The sequence below is a fragment of the Propithecus coquereli genome, unplaced genomic scaffold (assembly GCF_000956105.1).
Source record: "Propithecus coquereli isolate 6110/MARCELLA unplaced genomic scaffold, Pcoq_1.0 Scaffold235, whole genome shotgun sequence".
Classification (NCBI taxonomy): Eukaryota; Metazoa; Chordata; class Mammalia; order Primates; family Indriidae; genus Propithecus; species Propithecus coquereli.
Genome location: NW_012147897.1, coordinates 1,947,124 through 1,968,629, shown reverse-complemented (window position 1 = coordinate 1,968,629; position 21,506 = coordinate 1,947,124). Strand labels below are relative to the sequence as shown.

General features: G+C 39.9%; 1 protein-coding gene and 1 pseudogene across 2 annotated transcripts in view; both read right to left on the bottom strand.

The window, feature by feature from the left end:
- The window catches only part of RNF121 (ring finger protein 121), an 80,893-nt gene that overhangs the window by 16,792 nt on the left and 42,595 nt on the right, over nucleotides 1-21,506 (bottom strand). Inside the window, exons 4-6 of the mRNA XM_012645737.1 lie at nucleotides 9,473-9,627; nucleotides 6,656-6,763; nucleotides 4,188-4,308 (exon numbers count right to left, since the gene is read on the bottom strand). Coding sequence (XP_012501191.1) covers nucleotides 4,188-4,308; nucleotides 6,656-6,763; nucleotides 9,473-9,627 — 384 coding nt within the window. The remainder of the gene's footprint in view (nucleotides 1-4,187; nucleotides 4,309-6,655; nucleotides 6,764-9,472; nucleotides 9,628-21,506) is intronic.
- On the bottom strand, nucleotides 2,646-4,082 carry LOC105811330 (annotated as a pseudogene). The gene is made up of 2 exons (XR_001137545.1): nucleotides 4,074-4,082; nucleotides 2,646-3,430 (listed from the first exon to the last, which is right to left on the bottom strand). The product of XR_001137545.1 is annotated as a 60S ribosomal protein L7 pseudogene (transcript).

The following is a 21,506-nucleotide window of genomic DNA, read 5'->3' as shown; positions in this document are numbered from 1 at the left end:
AAGGACAGAATATTGGCAATATTTTCAGAGCAAGTGAAGCTGGCTCTGAAAAGCTGAACAGCTCTAAAAAGCTGGCTATGCTAAAGAAATAGCCTTAGTGAATTGCTGTTGCTGAGAGTAAAGCTAATAATTAGACACTCTAGGGTCTGGAAATTTCTTCTGAGGAGTCAACTGACTGGTTAAAGGAAGATCTGAAGTCTAATAGAAAAAAGTGAAATGAAGCTAAAATATAAGATAGCTGTTCAAAAAAGTATCTAATAAGCTGTCTATGAAGTGATTCAATACTTTTGTTTTCAATTTGATCCAGTATAGAAAAAATAAAAACAGTCCTATGATTCTGAGAAACAAAATCCTTGGCCTAAAACTGTACTTGATTAAAGTCACCCAAAGTAATGGAAATATTCCTTCTTGGGGTGAGGTCTGAGTGGATGATACTGAGATGGGGAGCACTTCTGTGCTGTTTAAATAACTACAAAGAGAATATGTTACTTTTATTTTTTTATTTATTTATTTTTTTTGAGACAGAGTCTCACTCTGTTGCCCGGGTTAGAGTGAGTGCCGTGGCGTCATCCTAGCTCACAGCAACCTCACACTCCTGGGCTCAAGCGATCCTTCTGCCTCAGCCTCCCGAGTAGCTGGGACTACAGGCATGCGCCACCATGCCCAGCTAATTTTTTCTATATATTTTTAGTTGTCCGATTAATTTCTTTCTCTTTTTAGTAGAGACGGGGGTCTCGTTCTTGCTCAGGCTGGTCTCGAACTCCTGAGCTCAAACAATCCACCCGCCTCGGCCTCCCAGAGAACTAGGATTACAGGCGTGAGCCACAGCGCCCGGCCGAGAATACGTTACTTTTATAAACAGCAAAACAACAAAGATATATTTCCATTTTTAAAAAAATTAGGGATATTTACTTGGCTTTCTCAGATTGGTTGTTACTTCACCCACAGTCTAACCCTGAAGTATCTCCCTGTGGTCTCCACCTAGTCCTCTTGCAGCATTTCCTATCTCAGTGAACGGTACTACCATCCAAGAAGTCACTGAGTCAGAAATGTCAGCTTTGATACCTACATTTCTTTGATTTTTTTTCCTTTAGTCTCCCGAACTTCTCAAATACAGTACGTCCTCACTTACCATCAATAAGTTCTTGGAAACTTCGACTTTAAGTGAAATGACACACAATAAAACCAATTTTGCCACAGGCTAATTGATATAAATAAGCATTAAGTTTTTATGGCATATATCAGGTCACAAAACATCACCAAACTGCTAAATAAAGATCCAAAACACTTCTAATAGTAAATACTGAGATAAATGTGAGCTACTCATACATTTAAGAAAGATTAACAAAAACAAGATAATCATTTACCCAATTTTTGGTGAATCAGTGAGTGATGGTGTTGCAGTGGTGGTGAGTTAAATCAAGGAATAAATGTTTGCAAAGGGAAAATTGTAAGGAGCACCTCCTACCACCATGCAGTTCGAAAACAAATAATAACCAATATGCTGCGCTCGCTGAGCCCTTTCATACTACATCATTTCTGTTGCACATTTGTATGATTATTGTGCATTTGCATGATTATCGTATACTTTACGGATTTTTATCTATTTATTTATTTTAGAGACGGGGTCTTGCTCTGTCACCCAGGCTGGAGTGCAGTGGTGCGATCATTGCTCACTGTAGCCTAGAACTCCCATACTCAAGTGATCCTCCTGCCTCAGCCTTCCAAAGAGCTAGGACTACAGGCATGCACCACCAGGCTTGGCTAATTTTTCTTATTTTTTTAGAGATAGGCCTCACTATGTTGCCTAGGCTGGTCTCCAACTCCTAGCCTCAAGTGATCTTTCTGCCTTAGCCTCCTGAGTTTGCTGAGATACAGGCATAAGCCATTGCACCTGGCTCAATTTTTATTTTCTAATAATTTGTATTCATTGATTCATTGATTCATTCATTTTTCCAACTCATTTACTACAGTTCAGGGTCATGGGTGGCCAGAGCCTATCCCAGAAGCTCAGGGCACCAGGTGGGAACCAACCCTGAGCAAGACACCATTCCATGGCAGCATGCACTCATACACACTCACACCCACTCACACTGGGACAATTCAGACACACCGATTCACCTAACATGCACATCTTTGGCATGGGAGGAAACCTGAGTACCCAGAAAAAACCCATACAGACACGGTGAGAGCATGCAAACTCTACACATACAGTGGCCCTGGCCCAGTAGCTTTTTTCCCCCTCATCAACATTATAACAAAATGTCATCGAACAAAACGATGTTATTCAAAGGCCTGTTGCAGTCCACTTCTCTCGTTTTCTACCATATCTACTCTAATCTAAGTGACCTTTATCTTCCAAGAGGACTACAATTGTCTCTTTTTTTGGTTTTGTTGTAATTTTTTATTTTTAATTATTTTGGGTACATAATAGTCGTATGCATATAAGCAACTGTCTCTTAAATAGTCTTAAGTGGTCCACTCCAATCTGTGGACCTCTCTCTAATCTGTTTTCCACCCAGCAGTCAGAATGATCTTTGCAAAATGCAAATCTGATAAAGTCATTCTCTATCTTAGCCAACCAGTGTTTTTAGTATAAAAATCAAAATCTTTAGTTTGGCCTAAAAGGCTTTTTTTTCCTTTTTAATTTGAAATCAGTCACTGTTTATTAACTGACCAGATTACAAAAATAATCATGGTAGATACCTTAGTTCATTCTTCTAATAAGCCTGTTGATCTGGTCTTCCCTGTTGCCAGCATCTCCACCTTCTACAAAATGGGTTGTCTTTTTCTTCATTCCAACCCGTGGAGATAACTTGAAGGGCCACAGGAAGTTATTTGCTTCTTTGAAGCATTTTCCAACAGTATAGATCTCATGAATCAGATCCTCTATGCAGATGATGCCATATTTACCAGAAGATTGAGCAATCAAAGCATTGTCTGTCAATGCAATTCGCTTCTTATTGACCTTGCCATAGCCACCCCTGTAAATTAGTTCATTTACTGACTTCGGGTTTGTGTACCTCCATGTGATATATGGTTCTAAAATCCTCAGCATGTTAACTGACGCCTTGCTGAGCTTAACAAAGGTTTCACTGAAGATCTGGTGAAGGCGAAGAAGCTGCAACAACTTTCAGGCCTTTGATACCTCTGATCCTAATGACAAATGCCAATTTGGGTTATGCAGGTACACAGAAGTTGCCAGCTTTTCTTGCGATCCTAGCCATTCGAATCTCAGTTTCGTACGTCTGCCTATATTCCTTGCGATAAGGCTTAGCTTTTTCATAAAAAGCTTCCTCCTTGCCTTCTGAAGCATCTTTTGGGCAAACTTCTTTCTCAGGCATTTGATCTTCAGCTCTGTGAAATTCCTTCATTTTTTCTTAAGGGTTTCTCACACAGCAGGAATCTTCTTTTTCTTTTCTTCGATACCCTCCGTGGTTCCAGCCGGAAAAGAGGTAAAAGGCTCTTTTCTAGTCTAGTCCCTATTTCTCCAGACACTCCTACCACATCTCAGATGTACAACCACACCAGCCTTTGTTTTAGTTCCTCAAAAACATCTACCCTTTCTTCCATGACAGGACCCCTACACATACTATTTTTTCTACTTGGTACACATTTCACTCCCTACTTAATCTATTTAGTACTCCTACTCATGAATATTCAAGTCAGCTCAGTAGTCACTTCTTCAGGGAAGTCCTCTTTGAACCCTGAGACTAGGTCAAATGCCATTACTATGTTTCTTCATAGCATCATAAACCTTTCCTATACGATGTTTATTAAAGTTGTAATCTTATGTTTATTTGTGTGTTTATTATTTTAATGCCCATCTCTCTCCCACTAGAGAGTAAACTCTATTTGGACAAGGACTATGTTTGTTGTTGTATACCTTTGTAATTCCAACACATAGCTCAGTAGCTAGGCACACAGTAGGCATTAAAAAGTATTAGTCAAATGACTGTTAACCTCCTGCTGAGTAAAGTGGTTCTTTCCTATAATGGCCCTAAAGTTAAAAATTCCAGGGTACATCTGAGATCTGGTTTTCCAAATTTTAAGGAATAAATCTCTATGCATACCACCCACATTTTGAAGGATTTTATATGGCTTATCCCCTCTTCCAACAAACAAGTGATGTCAGCATCAACAATTTGGAGGTGGCAGGAGGCAGGTGAGAGCCCAGGTGAACTCACCCCTATGGTAGATGCCATGTAGTCTGCACACATTTCTGCAAAGTCCCGTTCAAGAACTCCATAGTAGAGGCCATAGAAGAGGAGAGAAATGCCAAAGTCCATGGCATCTTCTGGTTTGATCCTGTGGGGGAAGCAGCATAGCCAGTAAGGTCTGTGTGAGACATGACTGCTTTGGATTACTACTCTGGGACACACACGACAGTGACTAAAGTCAGAAGATTCAAAGACTCTAGAGCAAGTGTTGGCAAACTATGACCAAATCTAGCCTGCCTGTTTTTATATGGCCTGTGGACACCTCTTGAGGAGGCTAGCAGTATGAACTGCAAAGACCAAGCTAGAGTATCCCCTCCTGTTCCTTTCCCCCACTTTGCTCTCAGTTCCTGACTCCCCCGACTGGTGGCCATGCCTTGCAGCTGCCCAGGACCTTTACTTGTCAGGACCTACACATGGGGACTCCACTGTTGGCAACTGTTGGACACCAAGTGAATTGCCTCACTGAGTTGTCACACTCCAAGCCAGCCACCCAAGCTGAAATGGCTGAGCCCTCCAAAGGAGGGAAGGGCACACCAGGATCTTGCTGTCACTGGAGCAAAGCGAAAACTACCCAAAGTGGCCAAACACCCCCTGCCAAGCTGCTCCTTCCGAGAACATCTCAACTGATGGCCACTAGGCACAGAGTATCCCCATTACCTGAGACCTGACCCCCTTCCCCACATAAACAGGGTGGGGCAGGGTAGAAGTTTTCTCTCTTATTATCTAAGTACCTACATATTATCCTAGATTTTGCCTATTGTCCCACAGAGCCTAAAATATTTACTATGTGACCCTTTACAGAAAAAAGTTTGCCAAACACAGGTTTAGAAAAAAGTATAAAGTTGGTTAGTTAGTAAATATTTACATACCAGTTACCATAAAATTATTAGTTGCATCTATACATATTCTGTATCATGTCAAATTTTGGTCCAAGTCTATTTTACCAGGGATAAAGATCTTGCCTGTAATATTAGAGGGTTTGTTTTAATAATTCTTAGGACTAATAATTTGCAACCTCGAGTCTATAAATGTTATACAAAATTACTTGTTAAAATATTTGTACAAAGGACTGTATGTGTTCACTTAAAGTTGTAAATTATATTTATCATAAAAAGTTTAATTTGTTCATCAACCTTATATTTAACCCACTGACTAGATATCATTGATCTTACACCAACTAACCTGATCAGCACCATAAAAATGGTCAAGAATCTCAATTCTGTTTTCCACCTTGTACTGTTTAGGCAAGTAAAAAAAAAACTGTAATTATAGAAAAAACATCTTTAAAACACAATGCAGGCTGGGCTCAGTGGCTCACGCCTGTAATCCTAGCACTCTGGGAGGCCAAGGTGGGAGGATCACTTGAGGTCAGGAGTTCGAGACCAGCCTGAGCAAGAGTGAGACCCCGTCTCTACTAAAAACAGAAAAAATTAGCCGGGTGTGGTGGTGCTCACCTGTAGTCCCAGCTACTTGGGAGGCTGAGGCAGGAGGATCGCTTGAGCCCAGGAGTTTGAGGTTGCTGTGAGCTGGGCTGATGCCACAGCACTCTAGCCCAGATGACAGAGAAAGACTCTGTCTCAATTTCCTTTTTCCTTTTTTTGAGACAGAGTCTCAGTGTGTTGCCCTGGGTAGAGCACAGTGGCATCATTATAGCTCACTGCAGCCTCCAACTCCTGGGGTCAAGCAATCTTCCTGCCTCAGCCTCCTGAGTAGCTGGGACTATAGGCACACAGCATGACGCCCAGCTAATTTTTCTATTTTTGGTAGAGACAGGGTCTCACTCCTGCTCAGGCAGGTCTCAAACTCCTGAGCTCAAATAGTCCTCCTGCCTTGCCCTCCCAGAGGGCAAGCTTAAGCCCAGGAGTTTGACGTTGCAGTGAGCCACTGCAGTCTATCTGGAGCGATAGAGCAAGAACAGCCATAGACAGTATGAAAATGAACAAACATGACTGTGTTCCAGTAAAGCTTTATTTTATAAAAACAGTTGGTAGGCTGATTTGGCCCACAAGGCATAGTTTGCCAATCTCCCTGGTCCAGATGAATATAAGGCCACTCGGGCAGAGTGAATGTTGCAAATAAATAGTATATAAGGAAAATAGTTCTGTTAGGATGATGGGGTTATGGGTAATAATTATTGGTAACAATTATTATGCTTACTTTTGTTATTATACTTTTCCACTAAAATATAAATTCTTAGAAAATACAACCAATAATTTGGAACTCTGACTTTGTATATATTCAGACAATCTTTGCTTTCTGCCAGCACAAATCACAGAGGGCCTCTCTCAGCCCCCCACAGCACCAAAGTTTCCTATGCTGGGTGTTATATCCCTCTTGTAAATATCCAGGATTTGCAGCAGGAAGAAAGGTACATGTCACTAGCCACTCCTCCGCAAACACCAGCAAAAACAAAAACAAAAGCAAAGGGTACTCACTTGAATAATAGGTTAAGACCAAAGAGGGTAAACATGACAGCCATGTAGCCAACGATGCCAGTGGCATAGCTGATTTTATAGATTAGCAGGAACCACTTATAAACCAACCTGGAAAAAGGAGAGAAAGTTAGTACAGCTGACACAGGGATTCGGACCTCAGGGGCCACTGGATCACCAGAATCCCTTATTCTCAAACATCAGTGGGCACATCAGGCTCTTTGCTCAGGACTTACTAAGTAACTGCAGTTACTACCCAAAGCTGTTCACTCCCTCAATTGCAGAAACAACTCTATCTACCAGGGAACTGGTGCTTTGTATTTTTCTGGTCTCAGATCAAGGAAAGAAAAGAGATCCCTAAAAAAGAAGTTTTAGCCTTAAACAAAAAAGAGCACAGCTGACTTTGGACAGCTATATCATCTTAAATTCAGATTAGCTGGATGAGGAAGTAAAAACTATTAATAATAACTGTACCTGTGCTCAGAAGAGAACAGGTAGGGAAGGCTAGTTCTTGTCAGGAAAGAAAATTCAAGGGAAGATGAATTAGAGATAGAATTAACTACAGGGTTTTACATTTGGGCCTGGTTAGCCCAAATAAAGCTTTGCTCCTGTCCACAATCCAATCATGAAAGAAATGATATCTAATGAATCTGCTTCTAAAATGACTTTTTTTCTGTAGGAGAAGGGATTAAGGAGGGAGGCACTCAAAAAGTACCTTTGAATTAGATGTATGTGTGTGTGGTGGTGGTGGTGGTGGGGTGGAGTGGGGTTGTTCATGCCCCTAAAGGAGAAGCAGTGTGCCCAAGGATCCAATGAAGAATAGAGTGCAATATGATTCGCTGACCCCAGATAGATTCAGAGAGGAAAGATGGTTCCCCGAATGAACCAGGGCCTTTAAAATGCTACAAGCGGTATGTCCCTAATATCAGCAGCCACTATTCTATCTGTGATGAGAGCTAATGAACAATTTAGCAATTTGCTTGAATAACCAGCACAAGCCTATGTGGTTCCCAAGAGCCAGCTAGGTTACTACCAACCTTGCTGGACTCCAGGGAGGAAACTCAAGGTCCCTTCCTGCCTGTGTCTCCCTGCTGTGCCTAAGCAAGTAGCAATGGCTTCCCAGGCTAGGGAAAGGCCCCAAACATCTTGTAGTATTGCCTTAAGACGACATACAGCTCCATTATCCAGAGTTTGCACTGGTCATAAGAGATAGAAACACAATGAAAAGGACATATAATTTTAGGTCAAGGAACCCTTAATCTGAATCAAATGAGGTTTTATTAACTGGGTAACCTCAGGTAAGTCAAATCACCTCTCTGAGATAGGAGAGGTAATTTTCTTTGTAAAACAGTGGAAAACCATGCTGCCTTTCTCACTGGATTGCCCATTTTCTGGTGTATATATAATATATGCTCATTAAATGTTCCATGAATAAACAAGGATGTCTATGAAAGTGCTTTGAAATCGTAAAGCACTTTTAAATGTTAGTTATTATTGTAAAAAAATCTCCATATTATAGACATGTTTTTGGTTATTTTAGCTAAAAGTTGATACTGTTACTTGGTGACTTGTAATATGTCTTACTACACTTTTTCTTCATATTACCCTATGTGAGGTACCAATTATTGTCCCATTTTTAGGGATGAAGAATTCAAGGCTCAGAAAGGTGAAGTCAGCTAACATGTGGTAGGACTGGGGTTCCCAATCCACATCCATCTGACTCCCGAGTTTGTGTCTTCCATAACGCCAGAGAGAGGCTTCTAGATCACCAACTTCACCTTGTACAATGAAACTCAGAGGCCAGAGAAAGGCTTGCAGTAAAATGGAACATAAAAGGCACAGGAAGAAGAGCATTTGTAACTCCAAAGATTTTGGAACGGGCAGTTACAACTTTGAGGCTGGCCAGTTCCTCTGTTGGGCTCTCCTAGACCTGTGCACACCACTATCTAGCACTTACCAAGTGCACTGCAACAGGTGCTTTCTCGTCCATCTCCTCCATTAAACCGAGCTCTCCTTGAGGGCAGGGACCATGTCTTATCCAGCTCTGTATCCCCAGCGCTCAGCACAGGGCCTGGCACATAGTAGGTGCTTATTGAATGAATGAATGAGAAAATCTCTCTTTTTTCTGTCAAGTACAGATATTAAATGACCTCACAAGCTGGTTGGGATCAAATGAGAAATGAATTTGGATAAAATACAAAGAATTATATAGGCAGCGGCTGCTTTGTGACTCAAGAAGGAAGTACTGTTTGTTGGAAAATTATAAATTTGCTGAAATTCATTCATTCAACAAAAATTCATGGAGTAGGATACTATGTGCCAGACCCTGCGAAAGGGCCTGGATATACAGAGACAAACAAAATGGATGTGGTTCCTGATCTCATAGTTATAGTTTAGTGGGGGAGACAGACACTCAAAATGATATTTAGTTATAAAGTATGATAAGTTCTATGAAGGAAAACTATGCATTATGAGAAAATACAACGGAAAATCTAATTTGGAGATCAGAGAAGGGTTCACAGAAAAAAACAACATTTAAAATGAGACCACAATGATCACCAGGATTTACTCAGTGTGTTTTTAATATAAACAGACCTTAGTATGAACCATAAAGTATGCTGTAGAGAAATACTTAGGGGTTCTCATCTGTGACTAGGGTAGGTGGGTCTCCCAATCAGCTTGTTTTACAGAGGCCCTATGCCACACACTTTTGGCAGATAAAACCTGCAATTTTTTCAGTCTAAAACCATCCTCCTCCCATGCATTCCAACCCCTTAGCTTCAAAAAACCTGGGCTCTTCCCCACTATCTAAACTCTCACCTTGGAGTTGTCTGTACTAGAGGTTTTCGGGTGGCTCGGAAGGTGACAAAGGCTGTGACGGCAGAGAACAAGATCCAGATCAGTAGGAACCTCCACCAGTGCAGCTTCACTGTGAAATAGAGGGGAACAACCCACATCTGAAAGAGGGTCACCATCTGAAACACAAACAGAAGCACTTCAGCTCTAGCCGGCTCCCTCTGCAGCTCTATTCACAAGTCCAGAATGCATCTTGTTCTCTATCTTAGCCTGATCCTCTCCTACGTTTCCAATGTTGGATAAAGGTAACTCCATTAGTGATCAAAGTTAGAAACCTAGGACCATGCTTGACTCCTCCCTTTCATCCCTCACTCAACTATCTCCTGGATAATATGTTATTTCTATGCTTAAAATCCTGTAAAGGTCCCCTGCATTTGGATAGGATTCAACATCCTCAGCCAGGCAGTCAAATCTCCAATAATGTGGCCCCAAATTACTATTTTGAGGGCCATCTACCACTCTCCATGTCTTTAAGTCAAGTTGTCCTCCTTAGACTAAAACATCCTTCCCACCTGCCTTTCTGTCTGATAACATCACATTCAAGATACATAAAGCCTTCAGTTTCCTTTCCAGGTAGAATTAATCATGACTTTCTAGTGCTTCAGAAGCATTTTCTTTTCTACTATCATTACAGTGCTTATCTAGAGTATGAGGCTAGATTCAAATTCATTCTCCACCTGAATGCAAGCTCTCTGAGGGCAGTGACTAGGCCACATTCATGTTTCTTCTGTGCTAGAAAACTGCCTGGCTCATGATAGGTTCTCAATAAATTGGATAAATAAATAAGAAGAAAGTAAAACTAGACTAGAGAAAGACTCCTTAAGAGGGAGGCACATTTCTATTTTAAAGAGTGCCTATTTTATACTTTCCCCTCCTTCCCAGCTTTACCTCAGACTTGTTAGCTGAAGAGTTTCAAATGCATAAAACAATTCTAAGACAGAATTTTGGAGTAATCACCAGTCTTCCGCTCCCCAATGCCTCCTAACTCCCTCCCCAACCACCCTGCTTTCACTCTTCTCCAGAGAGTAGAGGTATAAAAAAAAGATAATTAGCAATTAATGGAGGTTCTCTTCCTGATGTCATCAAATGAAAGAACACACACACAAAAAAAGGAGAGCTAAGAGAGGAAAAGAGTAGCTAGTTTCCTTGTGTTCCATAGTAGAAAAAACTAGAAAAGTATTTACTCTTAGGGATTTCTAGATCAGTGTTGTCCAATAGAAATATAATACAAGTAACATATACAATTCAAAAATTTCTAGTTGCTACATTTTATAAAAGTAAAAAGAAACAGATAGATGGTAATAATTTTAATAATATATTTCATTTAACTCAATATATATAAATTATCATTTCAATATACACTCAATATTAAAATTATTTATAAAATATTTTACTTCTTTTGTAGTAAGGCTTTGAAATCTGTGTATTTTATTTCAGCAGACTATATTTCAAGTGGTTAGTAACTACATGTAACTGGCGACTACCATACTAGAAAGTACAGCTTAGAGTCTCTTTTTAGTGTTTAGTTATCTGTAGCTACCATTCTCGTACAGACTGCTCTGTGGCAAGAAAAAGCCTTAGTTTTTTAGTGTTATTTTATGGCTAAAAAAAATGAAACAGTGAGAGAACTGCGAATGGTAAGAAGGGTCACTTTGCTTTAGAGGTGCCCATTCGGTATGCCCAAGGATGCTGGCCAGCGAAGCATGAAGCCTCAAAAACAATCCTACTGCATAGGAACCCAAAAGTGACCCTCTAAATGAGGCATTCTAAAATGGTCTGGCCTTACATAAAAAATGTGGAAGCACCAGGATGTCCTAACAAATGGCTACCCAAATAATGCCATTCTATTGGCACTGGGAGAACATCAGGAAAAGACATGACAACAAACAGCTGCAGATAATTTAAACTAGGGGATAAGGCAAGCTGAATCATGATACTAAAAGGGAATAGAAGGAGGTAGGTATGAAAGAAGGGCTGGAGGGTCTTTGGTCTTCATGTTGTTTGCTTTACCAGGCTCATGAGGCTGTTTACAAGAGTAGGCCCAGAGACTAGAGAAGAATTAAATCACACAGTCTGGTCACATTTGAGCAGATTCTCTAAGAACAAAAATTTCTGGTCTCCTTCCAGCTTTTCCAAAAACCTGGCTGTTGCATAAAAACAACCAGCCTACTCTAATAGCCTCTTTCCCACTCCCCACCAACCATCAATAGCATATTCTGAGGAGGAGTCTGAGGTCAAGGTAATTTTCTCTATATGAGCTACAACTCTGTACGCTTTGGGTGAGGTTAGGGCAGACTCCCTGGATTCTATTCTGACTTGGACAAACACACAATCAGGAGTAAGTCTGGGCATCAGTGTAAAAGGAATAAAAAAAATCTTGCCTTGTTTTGTAACTTTCAGGCTTAAAACTTTAGGGTGAAAAAGCTACTCAAGTCACATAGACAGAAAGAGAGAGCACATGATCGAGAGCATGCATGCACACACAAGAAAGGGAGAAAAAGAGAAAGAAAGAGGAATTTAGAGACAGGATTAGGCTCTTTGAAACCAGATGGCCCAGTGGAAGCCTAGCAGACCTGAGTTCTAGTTCTGTTCTACCTCCAATTCATTGGGTCACCCTAAGGAGTTCCTCTCTCCTTGAAAGAAAAGTTTGGTTTGATTTCTCAAATCCCTTCAAGTTCTAACAGGCTAAGGTTCTGTTAACCAGCCCTATATCTCAGACTTCCTGGGAGAGTGGAGGCAGCATTCATTCACTCACTCAGCCATCCATCAAGTATTTATTTTGATTTAATGGGAAGAAGAATGCAGAAATAAACATGACCTCTAGTCCCTGTCCTCCAGGAGCTACCAGTCCAGCAGCAGGAAAAAGATCTAAATCTGTTGCTCCATAAATTAATATTACTATATTAGAGACAGAAATGGTCTCAGGACTTTTGCAGGGCTCTGCCCTGAAAGAATATGTGAACATGTTAGTTTGCATATCAAAAGCCGGGCGAGGTGCCTCACGCCTGTAATTCTAGCTCTCTGGGAGGCCGAGGTGGGCGGATTGTTTGAGCTCAGGAGTTCGAGACCAGCCTGAGCAAGAGCGAGACTCTGTCCCTACTAAAATTAGAAAGAAATTAATTGGACAACTAAAAATATATAGAAAAAATTAGCCGGGCATGGTGGCGCATGCCTGTAGTCCCAGCTACTCGGGAGGCTGAGGCAGGAGGATCGCTTGAGCCCAGGAGTTTGAGGTTGCTGTGAGCTAGGATGATGCCATGGCACTCTAGCCCGGGCAACAGAGTGAGACTCTGTCTCAAAAAAAAAAAAAAAAAACTGCTCCACCTCAGGAGGGCATCTCAAAAGGTCAGTAGCAGCTGCTTTCCAAGGTGACTGCTGCGGTCTCAACCCCGTGGGTCTCACCTGCTTTGAAGGACAAAGCAAGGTCTACATGGAATCATGGGATGAGACCTGATCAGAGTGTCTGCCCAAAGACAGATACCTCAGGCTAAAAACAATTAGCCCAAGGGACAGTTCCTGCTTGACTTCTGATGACCTGTCTCCATATACAATAACTAGATAAAGAAACATGGAGCCACTATATCTCTGTTTAACCCTTCTGATAAGTGATAGCTTTATCTTAGAACTTAGAAGCTTGTCCTTGAAAGACTTTGTAACCAGAGTTAGGGGATCTATGGAAGCCTTTTGAAAGACTTTTAATCTAAAACAAACTACCTGTTATTATGTAAATCTGTTACCCCTGGCAACCGATCACTGTACCTATAAATACCCATGTGAAACTTTATTCTGGGCCCTATGATTAACGGGGATATCGTAGGGAGCCTTGAGCACTCCCGCTTTTTGCCTATTATCTTTATAAATCTATAAAATTATATCTTTGTCTCTGTGTATTCTTTTATTTCTATTATTCTGCATTTTCTATTATTTTCTTATCTTTTGCAATGACCCCTACCTAAGGGACCCGATTTTTTGCAGGGAGCGTAGCTAAACTCCCCACATAAATCAAACCCTTATTTCAGTGATTCTATTAAACTTCAGACTCTTTCTAGAAGTGAAAATAGAATTCATTAAAGAATGAACAAAACGGAATGATACAGTGAAGTCATGAGAGATTATAGAATTAAAGAGATCTAAATATGAATCCCAATACAGCTATTTACTAATTGTGTTACCTTATACAAGTCACTTAACCCTGAAAAGCCTCAGTTCTCAGTTCTGTAAACTGTAAAAACGCGGTTAACAGTATCTGCTCTTGTAAGTTTGTTTAAGTGAGTTAATGCACGGAAAGCACTAAGAACACTCGCTATAAGTAATGTAATAAATATAAGCATTCGATCTAATAGCTTTTATTTTAAATTGAAGTAATGTATGTTAAACAACTACACTGCATAATTCATACTCAGTAAATGAGAGCTCTTATTATGGCTTCACATGATCAAAAATGGATAAAGTGACACATACAAGGGAGCAAAGACCAGAATGAGGCAACCAAAATAATCAACATAATAAAAGTGGTGGGGTTACAGCAATTTCTTTATAATGTTTAATTTGTCCTTTCTAGGAAAATACATTATCTAAAAATACAAACCAAGGACATGAGGCCATTTTCAGGTATCTAGGCATCCTCCATTGGGGAGTCTTAAAAGCTAGATTCCGCGCAGGGTCTAAAGAGCAGCCGATAGCTTGAGAACCCAGTGCTTACCAAGGGGCAGAGCAGAGGGGCCAAGTGAACAGAATAGTCTACCATGTGAAAAAAGGATAAATTACCTGGTTAATTTATTTGGCTTGTTCTTGAAATTTCTACTGTAATATTTATTGGAATTTTGCTTGGTCAATAACTTTAAACTTATTCATTAAGGAAGGCATTTTTAATAGCTAACTTGGCAACAAATGGCTGAAGTTATGTTTGATTCTCAGAATGATGGCAGGGACCCTGGTGCCATCTGGTGGCAACACTTATGTAGATACATTTGGTTCAACAGTTTATTCAAACGCTTGTGCCTGATGCATGAAATAATGGGAAGCCTTGGCCCTGGTGTCTCTTCCAGGACTTGAGTGACAAGACGCAGCCATGCAAAGCATCGAGTACTGACATGAGAACTTAGAGGAAAGATGTAAACGTGTGAGCAGGAGCTATCAGGAAGATTTCCTGGAAAAGGCAGAGCTCTAGAGGGCTAGAAGAGACTTGGATTTGCCTAGGTGAAGGGAGAACACAAAAGCCATTCATCCTTCTTTCCCTAAATCTACAAATACGAAATTGAAACTGACTAATTAATTCATTCAGCAAACACTCAGGGACAATCCCAGCTTCTCTGATCTGGGAGATAAGAATAGCAATATCTCACTTATCTCTCCACAAGGCTAAAACAGTTGAGATGATGACATTAGATGCTAACAGTAAGAGCTAGTCCACATTTAAATGGACTTTAGTTGAGAGCTTGCCATCCCTGGAAGGTGTGTTGGTAGAGATGGACCTGACAGTTATTTCTAATCCATGTGAAGGTGTACAAGACAATGTCCAGCTCTCCAAGGAACTAGAATTCATGAAAACAGTCAGATCTATCCTTCCCTGGGCATCAGCTGCCTTGCCAGTCTGTAGATGGTTGGCACTTTAGACTTTCAGGATTCTCATCTTATCGCCTCTGTTTCTCCCCCTGTTGCGGGATAGGGATCACCCACCACACTTGGCTGAAAGGAATATTGTGGATGAAATTTAAACTACAAGTCCAGGTAGTAGAATAAAGTAAGACTCACAGCTAACAGAACAATTGGCTTGAAAAAATGCTGATAAATGGACCGAGGTCAACTGTAAGGATTTTTCTGGGATATGCTCGATGGCTCTGTTCAGTATTTTCACAAATGATTTGGATGAAAATACAAAAGACCTACTTATCAGCTTGGGCTCAAGCTATCGGCTGCTCTAAAGGTAGGGGGGCGAGGGAGGCAGTGAACATGGAAAAGAGAAGAAATAAGACCAAAATGAATAAAGCTTGTTTCTAGGATTCTTCTGGCTCTAACATTCTATGAGCTAATAAGCTGTAATGAAGAACCAAAACCACACTATGAAACCTAACTAACTACAGAAGTATAGGATGGGACAGAAATAACTTAATAGCAGCTCACGTGATATAGATTCATGGATTTCAGTAGATCATAAATTGCCAGGGGGTATATGCTAGCAGGGCTGCTGCCAAAAGAGCCAAAACAACCTGACACTGCTTAACTAAGAATACACCCAGAATGAAGGAGTCAGCATCTCTACTGTTCTCTGCTCTGTCAAAGTATCCCTGGGGCCCTGGGATCAGGGCTTGGGACCACACCGTACAAAGAACACTAACAAATAAGCATGGCCATTAAGAGAGAAGCCAGGATTACAAAGGGTTTGGAAACAAAATCACATAAGGAATATCTGAAGGTACTGGGATATCAGGCTTGGAAGACTACAGGAAGGCATGGCTATTGCCTTCACTTACTTGAAGAGGTGTACAGAGGCCCAATAAGCAGACATGCAGTGCAGCTTCTATGACTTGACAGACCCTACACGTTGCTGGAATATTCTACAGGGCAGAAACTTGGTTGGAGGAGTTTCCTTCTTACCACACCCACAAATAGTCATCCTTACCACACGAGGCAGGCCATGCCATTGCTAATATATTTGCTAGACAGCTCTTCCCTGATGCTGACCTGAAAAATCTGCTTTTGTGTCCCTTCTGTCTCTGGGTCCAACTCTTTTTTTTTTTTTTTTGAGACAGAGTCTCACTATGTTGCCCGGGCTAGAGTGCCGTGGCATCAGCCTAGCTCACAGCAACCTCAAACTTCGGGGCTCAAGCGATCCTCCTGCCTCAGCCTCCCGAGTAGCTGGGACTACAGGCATGCACCACCATGCCTGGCTAATTTTTTCTATATATTTTTAGTTGTCTGATTAATTTCTTTCTATTTTTAGTAGAGACGGGGTCTCGCTCTTGCTCAGGCTGGTCTCGAACTCCTGAGCTCAAACAATCCGCCCGCCTTGGCCTCCCAGAGAGCTAGGATTACAGGCGTGAGCCACCATGCCCGGCCCCAATTCTTATCTTTCAGAGAAAGCACAGAATAAATTTAGTCCCTGTTTCTAATACCTAGAACTATGTCTTCTTTCCCAAGTTGTCTCCTTTCCAAGCAAAAGAGTAAGTCAAGCAGTCATTTAACAAATACTTACTGAGCACTTACTGGACACCATGCTAAGGACTGGGGAATTCAGAGATAAAAAACTAAATCTCCTCGAGAACTTAAGTCTACTGAGGAGAAACAAATAACTACAATTTGGTATAAGTGTTATAATGGAGTAAGCCCTGGTGGCCAAGTAAGTACAGAGGAGAGGTGCTTCACTCAAAGTGGAGGAACCAAGGAAGGCTTCCCGAAGGAAGCATCCTTTGATCTCTGTCTTGATGGCCTAGTAGGTCCAGGTGGAAAAAGGTATGTATTAATATTTGAGGTTGGGGTGAGAAATGAGCCTAAAGAAGTAGGCAAGGCTCAGAAGTCGCTGATATATACATCACAGCTAGAAGTTTTTATTATATTCTGAGGATAGAAGTTTTTCTTTCTCACAGAAAGTAGATTACAACTTCTTACCCTCTTAGTCAGAATTCTCTAACCACATTCTAGTAATCTTCTTAATGTCTTGGTCTGAGAAAAATCTACAGTACTTTAAAGTTTCCAGGTAGGAGATTTTGTAACTCAACTGTTCCAGAAGGGAACACTAGTTCAGGAGGCAGGGGTCTGAATAGATTCTATTTTTAGTAGCAAAGATGATGAAAGCTTCTCCTTGGAGATCTTTAAAAATAGGATAGACACTTTTCCAGGTATAAACTTATTCCTTCCCTTAACATCCCTGAGGGAGCTAAAGAGTAATATTAGACTCTCTAAAAAGATGATGAAAACTGAGCTACAGAGAAGCCAAAAAGCAAGTTTGGCCTGGGCTAGGTTGCCAATCCAGATCTTCTGTCTCCCAAGCTGCCTCCATACCATTCACTAAGTTTGTGGGGAAGCCCTAGAAAGGTTGGGGAGGCAAGATGACATAGAAAGTAAAGGGGTGGTTGTGAAAGCATCTGAGATCCAAGGAAAGGACTTGGGCAAAAGTCCCTAAAGAGGAAAAGTCAGCAGAGTTAAAAACAGAAATGACTATGACAGAAACTGACAAAAATTTCCTGAAGCCTTTGAGAAAAACCTATGGAAAAAGCACTTAACCAAGAATCAGATTTTAGTTTTAGGTCCAGCTCTCCAATTTAATGGTCAGGTACTCCTAGAAAATAACTTCAGGATTCTGCATCTTGGTTTACTAATTTGAAAAATGGAGATAAATCCCTATCCTATTTTATAGCGCTGTTGTCAGGTTCAATGAGACAGCAGATGAGAAAAGTATTTTTTAAATCATCAGCAAATTTAAACTATAAGCAATTTAAGGTATTATTATAGTTATTGCTGGAATAGAACAGTATCTAAAACTTAGAATACAGAAAACAGTAGGATCTCTTGTTCTAAATACCAGTTAATTTAGACTATATTTCTCTTCTAATGTGAACGTTGGACTTGAGGTCCTACATGACAGAGAGAAGTTTGATATTAATATTTCTCAGTGAACTGGCATAGCTGCTCATAATCAGTCTCAGCTGGCCATACCTATACTGCCCTAAGTCCTACAGTCTAGGACAGTGTTTCTCATCAGGGGCGATTTTGCTCCCCAGCAAACATTTGGCAACGTCTGAAGACATATTTGATTGTCACAACTCAGGGAAGAGTGTTACTACCATCTAGTGGGTAAAAGCCAGGGATGCTGTTAAACATCCTACAATGCACAGGACAATCCCACCAAAAACAGAGAATTATCTGGTTCAAAATATCAATAGTTCTCTTGTTGAGAAAACTTGGTTTAGGAGAAGAGAGCTAGTGTTTTTTCACTTGGTGGTCATGGGTAGCCAACTGAGAGTCTGGGATACCAACCCACACTGGTGAAAAACAAAAAATTTCGTTCAGTTTGAGAGAAATAGAGCCTTATCAATTAATTCCATCATGTCTTGGCATGCCAAAAGAAGCATTTTTTTTGAAAGCTCTGATGGCTAATCTCAAATAGTTCATGTTTCTGTTACTCAACAACAATCCCAGTGCCTCTCCTTTAGACAATATTCTCTGGAGAATTGTTCTGATTCTCTTTTATTCCCATTCCTCACCCCATAGACATTCTAATGTGAGATATACATATTTGTACCTTGCAAACTATTACTTTCTGTGTATGCATTTTTAATTTATTATAAATTGGCACTGTGTTATAGATCTATTTCTATTTCCACTCAGTACTATGCTTCTAAAATCCACCCAAGTTGCTATAGGTATACTCAATGTGTTGCTTTTAACTGTAAAACAATTTCATAATATGCAAATACCTCATTTTACATATTTACTCTTTTAGAGATATATATTCAGATTACCTCCAACTCAATTGTCACAATTAATATTTAAATGAACACCGTCTCACATGTCCCCTTAGGATGTGTTACAGGGTATGTGTATATTCTGTTTGGCTGAGCAGTGCCATGCTGCTACCCACAATGACTGCACCAGTCTTCATACCCAAAAAAGAACGCACAAAGGCTCCTACAGCCTCTGATCCTTGCTAACACTTGGCACTTTTCAACTTTCTAATTCTTGCCAACCTAATAGATGTAAAGTATTAGGTTATTAAGTTTGAAATATCTGATTTCCTTAAGTACTAAGTTTGACAGTTGATATCTCTGACATTTCACTTTGACACTTCTTGCTTTATTTTTATTGTGAAGGTACATCCTCAGTCTTTCACATGCACATTTTGGCTTGTGATTATCTTTCACATTTTTTTTTAGAGCAAGTTTTGTGAAACCATGGATAAGTCAAAAATTTGTGTTATTTTCGAATATGAGTTCCTTCACAGAACCAATGCAGTGCAGACAGCTCTAAGTATCAACGAAGTGTTTGGGAAGGATGTGGCTAATGAACACACAGTATTGAAAAGTTCCATTTTGGTGATTTTAATCTTGAAAATGAGCCACTTGGGTGACCTGAGACCAAGGTGGATAATGATGAGCTGAAAGCTATAGGGGAAGCAAATCCATCTCAACCTACGTGTGAATTACCAGCAAGGTTTGACATTACTATTCCAACAACAGTCACCATTTGAAACAAATTAGCAAGATAAAGAAGCTGGATAGATGGGTTCCTCATGAATTAAACAAGCATCAAAAGAGAAATCATCTTGGAGCTTGCCTTTCTTTGCTGTCATGACATAAAGGTGAACCATTTCTATGCTGTATTGTTATGTGTGATGAAAAATGGATTCTTTTGGACAATCACAAGCGTTTGGCACAATGACTGGATAAAGATGAAGTGCTGAAACACAGTCCAAAACCAAACATTCATCAAAAAAAGCTAATGCTGTCTGTTTGGTGGTCCAGCGCTGGTATCACCCACTACGGCTTCATGAAACCTGGTCCATAGATCACAGTGGATGTCTACTACAACCAACTGGATGAAATGATGAGGATGCCTGTGATTAAGCAGCTGAGATTGGTCACTAGAGACAGGCCAATCCTCTTGCAGATAACATTTGACCATATGTGGCACAAACAACACTGCTCAAACTGCAGCAGCTGACCGCGGAAACTCTCAGTCATCCACCGTATTCACTAGACCTTGCACCAACTGACTACCACTTCTTCCAGGCTTTGAACCACTTTCTGCAAGGAAAAATATTCAATTCTCAACAAAGCACCTTTCATGATTTTATTTGCCACTTGCTCTCCAGGCTTCTTCACTGCATGCATAAGCAAGCTACTATTAAGATGGCAAAACTGTGTGGATAGTTTAGGTGCATACTTTGATTAATTTTACTGCTACTTGTTTGAGATATAATAAACTACACTTTTGATTCAAAATCGGACATTTCATATTTAATGATGTAATACTATCTCTTTGTTTTAATGTGCATTTCTCTAGTTACTAAAGGCTCTGAGCATCTCTTTTCATGCTTAATGGTCTTTTGGGTTTCCTCTCCTGTAAATTGATCATATCTTTTGCCCATTTTTCTATTGGAGTTACTGTCTTTTGTTGATCTGTAGGAGTTCCTCTGGATAGTCAAGATATTAATCTATCATCAGTTTTAATCATTACTCATCTCTTCTCCATTTGGTTATCAGTTAACTTTGCCTATGGTATATTTTACAGAACAAAAAATCCTTAATTTTAATGTAATCATCCCAAAAGCACTGCCTAATAAAAAATTTTAATGTATCCAAATTTATCAAATCTTTCTTATTTTTTAAAATTTACTTCATAAATTTATCTTTCATAATTAGGTTTTTAATCTATCGTGAGTCCCTTTTGTATTTAGTATGATGTATGAAACTAGTTTTAATTTTCCTCCATATAGTGAGCTAGTTTTCTCAACAAAATCTACTTAACAATGAATACCTTCTTCATTAATTGATGATTACACCTTTATTGTATATTAAGCTCCCATCATACATGGATCTGTCCCTGAGATCTTCAGTCTGTCCCATTGGTCTATTTGTCTATATTTATGTTATGTCTTAGTATCTGGAAAGTCCCTGTCTTGGCAGTTGCTTTCTTTCTTGCCTCATTTTTTAATTTCAGGTAAAGAAAAAATAAATTATTCAAAATCACTGGTTAATAAACATTATCATCATTAGTCCATGTGCACACATGGATCACTGTTAATTTTTTTAATTATTTTTAATTGTGGTAAAAAATAAAATTTATCATTTTAACTGTTTTTGAGTGTGTAGTTCAGTAGTGTTATATATATTCACATTGTTGTGTGATAGATTTCTACAACTTTATCATCTTGCAAAATGAAAACTCTATACCCATTAAACAACAGGCCCCAATCCTCACCCCCATAGCCACCATTCTACTTTCTGTTTCTATGAATCTGACTTTTTTTTTTTTTTTTTTTTTGAGACAGAGTCTCATT